This window comes from Notothenia coriiceps, unplaced genomic scaffold (genome assembly GCF_000735185.1).
Source record: "Notothenia coriiceps isolate Sejong01 unplaced genomic scaffold, NC01 NC01_scaffold00023509, whole genome shotgun sequence".
Classification (NCBI taxonomy): domain Eukaryota; kingdom Metazoa; phylum Chordata; class Actinopteri; order Perciformes; family Nototheniidae; genus Notothenia; species Notothenia coriiceps.
Window position 1 is genome coordinate 4,768 of NW_011356210.1, and position 10,114 is coordinate 14,881.

The 10,114-nt window shown below is 40.1% G+C and overlaps 1 protein-coding gene across 1 annotated transcript; it reads right to left on the reverse strand.

The window, feature by feature from the left end:
• Nucleotides 1-1,480: 1,480 nt before the first annotated feature.
• LOC104954527 (ubiquitin carboxyl-terminal hydrolase 25-like) lies at nucleotides 1,481-8,092 on the reverse strand. Its single transcript, XM_010781640.1, has 5 exons — nucleotides 7,851-8,092; nucleotides 7,613-7,692; nucleotides 6,759-6,882; nucleotides 4,265-4,457; nucleotides 1,481-2,295 (listed from the first exon to the last, which is right to left on the reverse strand). The coding sequence occupies exons 1-5, from the start codon at nucleotides 7,914-7,916 to the stop codon at nucleotides 2,123-2,125; spliced, it is 636 nt and encodes a 211-aa protein (XP_010779942.1). The 5' UTR covers nucleotides 7,917-8,092; the 3' UTR covers nucleotides 1,481-2,122.
• Between the last annotated feature and the right edge of the window lie 2,022 nt (nucleotides 8,093-10,114).

Below are 10,114 nucleotides of genomic sequence, written 5' to 3' on the forward strand. Positions count from 1 at the left end.
GAAGTGACAGGTCTGTGAGAGCCAGAAATCTTGTTTGTTTGTAGGTGACCAAATACTTATTTTCCACCATAATTTGCAAATAAATTCTTTAAAAATCAGACAATGTGATTTTCTGGATTTTTTTTTCTCATTTTGTCTCTCATAGTTGAGGTATACCTTACAGGCCTCTCTCATCTTTTTAAGTGGGAGAACTTGCACAATTGGTGGCTGACTAAATACTTTTTTGCCTCACTGTAGCTCTCGGTAAGGTTCTCTCAGACTTGGTAAATATCTTTCAAATTTCTTGGTTGAATGCTGAGTGAATTTCTTTGTGAAATGAGTGGAATGAATTGAGATGTGTTTGTGAATATTAAGCCTGCCAGCTGTGAGGAATCTTCCTCCGAATTCATGCGGATAGGTATGGGGTTTTGAATGTTAGTACCCGCCATCTGTGTCGGAAAAAAGGTATGGAATTTATGTGAATTGATTTGGTGAAAATGAAAGTTTGAATGTGCTTTTTAATAACACCGGTCTTTTATGAGGAAATGCCTCTAAATTCTATCGGGAGATTTATAAATCACAAACTGAATTGGGCAGTTGAAATTACAATTTTGGTAAAAAATGTAAAACTGTGAATTAAAGTTTCATATTAGAACATGATCACAGCATGATAGGTTTAGTATGATTATAATGTTGTAAAGAGAGAAGGTAAAAACCCTGTATTAGTTCGGACCAATTTTTCTTCAAATAAACGGATCCCACCTTTTGGATTGGGACAACTTTAAAGACATCTGAGCTCTCCTTTCCTGCTTCAAAGGTAAGATTGCACCCTGCCACACTCACACTTAGGTAGGGCCACACCTCATTTACCTTCGGGATCGCTTAAACAGATTTAAGAGAGTTGTCTGAATTGAAACAGCAGTTAATTGAACCTGGTTCTTCTGGGAGTTAATAGAGGTGAGATCTGAGCCAAGCAGTAAACTTACATAGACTCGATAACTTTGGTTAGGTCAATTAGTAGGTCTGAGTAATTTCCCGGAATAAATTATCAGCTCCTCCCGACTCTTACAGTGATTTGTTGTCAAAGTTCCTATTTAAAGCTTTGAGTTAAATATGCAGCAATTTAAACATAAAGAGGGCTCCTCAAAAGGGGCTTCCTTCTGTTATCCCTTGGGTTACTTGTTCCAATAAATGAGTTCAGAATTGAACAATTTAAAAAACAAACAAACTTCAAAGCAGCTAAAATAAGTATTCCTATTACTTTGGCCACATGTTGCATGCTTTGAGTTTGTATCTCCACATTAATGACAGTCGGCTTCTAATTAGCTGCAAATAGCAGCTGATAAACCTGAATTTAGCAATAACTGCCAGCAACTCAATCACCTTAGTGTCACCAATGAAAAGTGATGATTCATTTCTAAAAATGATGTGCATTGTCAATAATAATAATGCAAATAATGAGAGTGTAAATTATTGTTGTGCAAACAAAAGGCAAATCAACATCAGGCAAAAACATTAGTTTATTCGGCCTAAAAGGGCCATAAATAAAACTTTATTCTCTCGATTTACAAGCCACAGGATGTCCATGGCTGTCTACCACAGCACTGAAAACATCTCATTCTGGCTCAGTCCACAAACACGAGACCCCTGGGAGGTCCCCTGAGCCGCTGATAAATCTGAAGGCTCTCTTCCTTACTTCCTTAGAAAAGTAAAACAAAACGTGTTAATACTGTACCAAACTGGAGGCAGAGCAGCGGGGAGATGAGGGGGCTTTAGAAAGGGCTGTGTGTGCGGTGGGGAAAGCTGGAATCAAACTGCAACAACAACAATAATAACTATGAAAAACCCTTGTTTATGTTTGTTTTTCTCAAAGCTGAAGCAAAATTTGCTTGGCTTTCAACCACTGCACTGCCACTGTTCCTCCATCTCCTTTCTTCAACAGTCCAGCCTCCTTCCTGTGTTTTGCTTCAAATAAAGAGGAAATCATATTTATAATGATAAAACCTATAGCAGCCAAAGAGTAACAGAGGAATAAGAGCTAGAAGCAAGAGACCACTGGCTTTAGAAGGAAGGCATGGGTTAAGAGAGGTCCATGGATGTGTGCCTGTGACGAGGGAGGTGTCCGGCCAGCCCCCCCCCGCGCTCATCTCCCCTCAGTGGGCACTCGGCCCATGGCGGCCATGACGAGACTGAAGCGCTCACTCAGATCCAGGGTGGAGAAGGTGGGCAGCTTGGGGGGGTCGTGGAAGCTTTTGATCTCCGTGGAGCAGTCCAGTAACTTGGGGAGGAAGTCGGTCAAGCGTTCCTGGAGGTTGGCTACCAGCAGGAAGAGGAAACACACAGAGAGGAAGTCAATGATAACAGTCTGACATAACAATGTGCTGATCACTAAACACAGAATGATACCACAAGTAGTATGAAAACATGTTCCAGCAGAGGAACAGATTGTAAAAATAGCAAAAGGGTCTGGATGATAAAACCTTTCCTGAACTAAGGCCAGGAGCACTCCGAGGGCTGATTCTGCAGCAGACTGACAAAACGCTGAGTCCTCGACAATCCCGTTTCTCCACCGAGAAATGATTTAACTAATAAACACACTCAAATGTTTCTTTTACATGTATTTAAGTACATTGATTACAAATGTGAGGTACTTCTACTTTCCTTATGTATTTCCATTTTAGGTTGCTTTGTAATATTGTAATGTTTACTGCACTACAGTTTTTTTAAGATGGCTTTATTTACTAGTTACTTTACAGATTATTATAGGTTCATCTAAATTGCAGCAGGAAAATAAAATATGAGCTCTACTTTTAACAGCTCTAAGTTATGAACACATTAATGCGTCCCAGCTTATTATCAATAAATATTAAAAATATTATTCTAAAATGTACTTTTTATGCTCATACTTCTGTACTACAGTTGCAAGAAAAAGTATGTGAACCCTTTGGAACTACCTGGATTTCTGCATAAATTGGTCATAAAATGTGTTCTGATCTTCATCTAGGTCACAACAATAGACAAACACAGTCTGCTTAAGCTAAAACCACACAAACAATTATATGTTTTTATGTTTTTATTGAACACACCATGTAAACATTCACAGTGCAGGGTGGAAAAAGTATGTGAACCCTTGGATTTAATAACTGGTTGACCCTCCTTTGGCAGCAATAACCTCAACCAAACGTTTCCTATAGTTGCATATCAGACCTGCACAACGGTCAGGAGGAATTTTGGACCATTCCTCTTTACAAAACTGTTTCAGTTCAGCAATATTCTTGGGATGTCTGGTGTGAATCGCTCTCTTGAGGTCATGCCACAGCATCTCAATTGGGTTGAGGTCAGGACTCTGACTGGGCCACTCCAGAAGGCGTATTTTCTTCTGTTGAAGCCATTCTGTTGTTGATTTACTTCTGTGCTTTTGGTCGTTGTCCTGTTGCATCACCCATCTTCTGTTGAGCTTCAATTGGTGGACAGATGGCCTTAAGTTCTCCAGCAAAATGTCTTGATAAACTTGAGAATTCATTTTTCCATCGATGACGGCAATCTGTCCAGGCCCTGAGGCAGCAAAGCAGCCCCAAACCATGATGCTCCCTCCACCATACTTCACAGTTGAGATGAGGTTTTGATGTTTGTGTGCTGTGCCTTTTTTTCTCCACACATAGCGTTGTGTGTTCCTTCCAAACAACTCAACTTTGGTTTCATCTGTCCACAGAATATTTTGCCAGTAGTGGTGTGGAACATCCAGGTGCTCTTTTGCAAACTTCAAACGTGCAGCAATGTTTTTTCAGAACAGCAGTGGCTTCCTCCATTTTATGAGCAACTTATGCAGAAATCCAGGTAATTCCAAAGGGTTCACATACTTTTTCTTGCAACTGTATGTACTTTAACTTGTTACATTTTTTTTAATGCAAGACCTTTACTTGTAACAGAGTGTCTTTATGCTTTAGTAGTGCCATTTTTACTTAAATTAAGTTAAAGACCTGACTACTTGTTTCATTACTGCCAGCATGTCTTGTGATCTCTTAAAGGTTAGTTTTGGGTCTCCGACTCTCTCTGACGGAGCATTTACTCATGGCTAGGAAGCTCTGGAATCACCTCATTGTTAAACTCGTCTCCGTGTGTTCTTCTAGATAAAACATTGAGATTTCCACAATGGAAAAGCCTTTCCTCATAAATGAACTGAGCAGTGGCCTGATTATGATGGCCTTTGGCCGGTGGAATGTACTAGTGACCCAATCCTTCCTCCTTCCTCTCTCCTCCTCCTCCTCCTCCTCCAGGCACTCACACTCCATCTCCTGGCCCAGGTAGGAGCACCAGCGGTTTCTCATGTCCTCCACGGCCAGCAGGTCCCTCTCCGTGTCGTGGATGAGCAGCAGAGGGATGCAGGGCACCACCAGCTCGTTCATGATGCCCAGACCCGTGTTCACCTCCGCCTCTTCTCCAGACTCAAACATGGCCGCCGCCTGCTCGTTCAGTTTCTGCACAAGAAATATACAGAAAATGATACAATTGTCAAGTACATTCAAAGGCTTTATTGTTCATAATCACAGCTACAGTGTAGTTATGTCTCACTTGGATCATGCTCCGTATTTTGGATCTGCAGTTCTTCCCATAGCGGTTTGAAGAGCTCAGATCTAGACCCTAACATGAAGTATCTTTGAAGTCTTTAGGCCCTGTGTTCACAAAGCGCCTTTTTCTGAGCCCCAGCCTCTTTTTTTATCGTTTTCGATGAGGGGTGAGCACATGTGGCCTCTTCGAAACAAAGCGCAGCACCACTTTTCTCTGAGCACTTAATCTGTGCAGTCGATCCGAGCGATTTGAGTTGAAAATATTTCCACTTTTCAGAAAAGTGCAGGTGACAACACTGAAACAGTTGGAGGAGAAGCTTGTGTTGGCCGTGTTCTTAATGTAAACATAACAAAACAAAGACGGAGATGTTTGTGAAGATCAGCTGAGTTGACCCTGGATGCTGCTGCTGCTGGTGAGTGTGTGACATTTACTGGCGTACACAGACTGTGCTCTTCACTCCGAATAAATATAGTGTCTATCAAATCAATAGTTAAAAGCAAGGGGGCAATAGTCTTGCTTTAAAAGCTGTAATATTTATGTCAAGATAGTGTTCTGATAGAAACAATAAAAAAGATAACTTCGGAGGAGGCTCTGTCCAGCACCCTGCCAGCAAAAGACAATATATGGCTTAACTGACTTCATATTTTTCCAATATATGTATTAATTATTTATTTTTTTATCTAATGTGACGTACTATTTTTATTACAAACAACTTTCTTATGTTTTCACTTTTACTATTTTCATTACATGCATTTCCCAATTGTTACTTTCTAGTGAAGTTTGCAATTTGTTCCACTGATGAATACTAGAGAGCTCATGTTCTCCCACAGACATTACTTAGTGGGTACTGAGTTGACTTTTTTCCTGTTCTGGGCCAGAACCTACTTGCCGTCACAGACAAACCCCCTGACCTCCTCTCAGACTAACCATGTGTTTCTGGAGTTCTGAATCGGGGGACTGCGAGGCTGGATTTGAGAATAATCCAAGAACATTAACTGTGTCAATGTTAGCCATGTTTTCAGTTAAAACAAGAGCTGGAGGTAAACAGCTGAGAGAACCGCGCCACAGATCTGGCCTGAGATCTGAGATGAGCTGAGGTTAGCCGAGGACGTGCTTGTGTCTCATACTAATGTGTTTACACTCAATGCCCCCCCTCTCCCACTCCAATGATTACATTACGAGCACAATGCTGGTGTAAGGTTAGCGAGTGCAGTAGGGAGAATGCTGCTAAAGTGTGTGGCTGATCAGACCAAAATATCCACAGCCCCAACCAATAACGCCACAGCCTGGAGCTGAGGGGTGAAATGAAAAGAGGCTCCCATCACAACACTGAAAGCATTTTCATCTGCCAGTATCAGATGAAAAAGTGGCCTGCAAGCAAGCCAAAGCAATATCTCAGGAAAGCAATTTGATTATAGTCCAGCAGCTCAGTATTGAAGGGAAAAGTCTGCCTGTGTTTTGCTGAGTGTCTTTAACTGAGGAAGTTTGAAAGAGAGGAAGAGGAGATCACAGCGAAGACACAACAGAGGTAATGCCCACTTTGCGATCACTGTTACAAGGTCAAAATGATAAATATCCACTTGTTTCAATGTAGCATAGTGATGCAGGTATGACTTGTTTTTTTATGGGCTGCTCCGGAAGTTAGCATCGCCTCGACAAAAAAGCTTTGGGATTTTAACATTGGATTTTGGAATATTGCAGAAAACAAGATATGTGGCTAACACATGTTTATGATACTTACACATTTTGCTCAGCAGGATCATCTCCACATATTAACACCACTTAAGAATGTTTTAAGTGTAAATGGAATCTCCAGACGTAAAAAGCTAACTGCTAACAGCACAGTCACATGACTTCACGTCACCACCGCTAACCTAAAGGCGGGTAATGTTCCGTGTGATGACGTCTAGTAGTCTCATTTAGTTACGTGTTAGCAACCGCTGTTTTAAGAAACGTAAAAGCTTCATACATTCACCAGTGGGGTATTTATTGACATATATTATGTCGTAGAACAAAACGTTAAAATCACATAAGCTTGTTATAACCACAGTCCTTATTTCAGGCATTTAACTAGAAACACATTAAAAAACTAATGACTAAGAGATGAGGGAACCAAAATGCTAACTCAATTCCAGGTTTTTACGACTCATTCCAGCGCCACTCTGTTGAGAAGTTGTATGAAGTCAATTGTGACTGGTTCATTGCCTCACCAGCAAACACTGGCGACGGTAGTGACCCAGGAGCTCCTCGTCGTGCCCTCTGTAAAGCCCTTTAGACAGAAGCTCCTTGTTGTACTGGTACGCGTAAATCAGATACATCAGAGCATCTATGTAACTGAAAAGAAAAAGAGATCATATATTCAGATGAAATACTATCAAAGCTGCAGTGAGAACTTTTGAAGGGAACCAATTTCACAGAAGGAGTTAAGAGCAGTGGACTGTGCCTAAGTACATTCTTGAGGTATTTTTACTTTACTTGAGTGTTTAAATGTATTGCTACTTAATACTTCTACTCTTAATATTGTACTTTTACTCCGCTCTTTAGGTACTTTGCATTAATGATATAAAATATAATAAACACATTAATGAATACTTAAATAATACCATGGGTATTTCTTCTCACACCATGACCACCCTTCTCTTTTCAAATAAGCCATTCTGCATAACAAGTACTTTTTGAGGTTTAAGTACAGTATATGTTGATGCTAATACTTTTACTTAAGAACTATTTTTGCATGAGTTTTTCTACACTCTGGTATTTCTACTTTGACTTAAGCACAGGATCTAAGTACTTGTTTTACCTCTGGAATGAACTCGATGAACTCACTGCACAAATATAAAGCGTGCACAGACTGTGAGCTGCTGCCCTCTGCAGGTGACATTTAACATTTATTGGCTGCTACAGATGGGAAATGAACTGAGAAGAGTATCATTAAAAAGGGTTGCGCTTTTGATGTGTAACACTGAACTCATTTGACTTAAAGCTCTCTCAAAATAGTTGCAGATTGAGTTCATGGTTTCTAATATTAGATATGAGCAGAAGCACTGGAAAGGTGTCGTCATACTTGGTCTTCTGAAAGAGCTCCAAGCCAGTCATCATGGAGATGGTTGTCTCACGGAAATTCCGGTAGGCCTGATGCCACATCTGTTAAAGACAAACAGACGTCACTTAAATTCAAATACAAGGTGAAGCATCCATGCATTAAGTGGATTGTAATGATTAACTACGTCTAACTAAAGGTAATATACAATACTGCATTATTAAAGGTAGTGTAAGATGACTCAGAAGACAATGCTGCTCACCTCATATTCATCCATGTTGACCTCCTCAGGCTTAATGAGGTCCAGTTTTGCACGTGCCACATTCATTATGCTCTTACATCTGTGGGGGGGGGAGATTATGTGTCATTGTGAGGTACTCCATGATGAAACAGTCCTCCCTGCCCGAGGCCTAATGAATCACTTTACTGCTGAGAGGAGAAGTGAAACACTCCTCCCGAGGCTCCTATTGAGGCCACATGCACACATAAATCTAATTATCTGGCTCAAAATAGCGGAGGACGGAGAAATCAATGTTCTACTCATGAATATGGATCGAGGCCAATAAGCGTAGTTTAAAAGTTTTAAGAGATAGTATTGCAAACCATAATGACATGAAGATCACAATGTTAATCAGGAGGGAATCCTAATATTTCTCATTGTTGGGCATGTCTCCTACGATTTGTTTTTGATTATAAGAAGAGGGCATATGAGCCGAGAGGACTTGCTCAGTTTGTGCTGACAGTAAATGTGTCAGAGGGAAGCTCTCTGCTGCCCTCTGCAGGCCATTCTGAGAGGGAAGCTCTCTGCTGCCCTCTGCAGGCCATTCTGAGAGGGAAGCTCTCTGCAGGCCATTCTGAGAGGGAAGCTCTCTGCAGGCCATTCTGAGAGGGAAGCTCTCTGCAGGCCATTCTGAGAGGTTCATTTGATTTTAATCCTCATGATTTATCAAGGGGCTTAAAAAAGACAATAATAATAATAATAAAAATAACAATACATGTTATTTATATAGCACTTTTCCAGAGGCCTGTACTAGGAAGCAAGATTTTCGCTTAGCCGGCTAACTTCAGGGAAAACTCGGGGTTTCCGGTCCTACGACGCTGGTTCTCTTTTTAGCGGGCTAGATCAAGTCATATTACAGGAGAAAGGAAATACAGAAAAGCTGTCGTAGCAGGAAAGACGGCCGGCAAAAATCACCGAGTGTGTGAACGTGAACATCAATAGAATATCCCCTCCCATCTTCAGAGCAATCTGACTATTATAACATTAGCGTTAAGAAAGCTTACTTAAATATCTGCCACAACATAAGTAACCGGATCAGAGTAACATTAAGTACAGTCCGCGGCATATCACATCATAATGTATCATATATTCCTTATCTGAGTCAGCTGAGCCGTATCTGGCCGTGCAACACTCACAGTGTAACATACTGTATGCAGAAGTATTATTTTAAGCAACACATTAAGTTGACGAAACACTCGAGTCAAATGTAATTAAAGTCAGATCGTGTCTTGGACGGGGCAGTGATATCATAAACCTGTTAATGTACGCATTCAAACACTTTTTCTTTTACCAGCTGTATTCACCTTGCAGGTGCAGCTATGTGGCTTTTATCCTGGATAAAGTGTTTAAGTCATGGATGTTTAAACTTCTTCATATGTCTAATATTATAGTTGACTTTTCATTCAGGAAGTATGACGCGCTGCGCTGTCAGTACCCCTCTCCATGTTTGTGATTGGTCGAATGCTCCAAATACCACCCTTTTCATGTGAACGCGCACCTAACTAGAAAGGATAGGACTGGCTTGAGCGATCCACTTGATAACCCGCGCCGTAGGACCGCTTAGCGAGAGCGCGTATGTTTTGGATTAGGCCAACTGCCTAACTCAAACATATCCAGGTTAGGTTGACCCAGCTTCGTAGTACAGGCCTCTGGTTTCCTGTGTTCCATATTTGTTTGAACAGCCAGGTTTCATAGCGTGTATCAGAAACTGAATATTTTCTTTATTTATCCTAGGGAAAATTGTGTTTTGTGAAAGTTGATCTATTTTGGAATGAACTCAATAAAAACAAATTTGAAAAATAGAATAAAAATATTCAGAACAAAAGTTAAGGTAAGAATGTGCAACAAAACAATAAAAAAAAAAAAAGAAAGTACAAATGTGTAAAAAAAAAAACAAGTAAAATATCGAACACAAGATTAAGAAATATAATAAAATATATATATAAACATAGGTAGTTAAAGTAAGAATGTGCATCTCAAATGTAATTAAATAAAGATATTTTTATAATCATAGGAAGTTAAACTAAGAACTTGCAGTAAAAAGATAAAATGTGTATATTTACATAATAAGTTATTTTAATATTATTTAAAGGTGGGGTAGATAATTTTCCAAAATTATCTACCCCACCTTTAAATAATATTAAAATAACTTATTATGTAAATATACACATTTTATCTTTTTACTGCAAGTTCTTAGTTTAACTTCCTATGANAGGCAGATAGCGTGTGCAGCGGTCTGCTTGCGC

Coding starts and splice junctions, on each gene's coding strand:
- LOC104954527 (XM_010781640.1), bottom strand. CDS start 7,916: ATGAATGTGGCACGTGCAAAACTGGACCTCATTAAGCCTGAGGAGGTC. Junction 6,883..7,612: donor GAGCTCTTTCAGAAGACCAA/GTATGACGACAC, acceptor TTTTCTTTTCAG/TTACATAGATGCTCTGATGT. Junction 4,458..6,758: donor ACCGTCGCCAGTGTTTGCTG/GTGAGGCAATGA, acceptor TTTCTTGTGCAG/AAACTGAACGAGCAGGCGGC.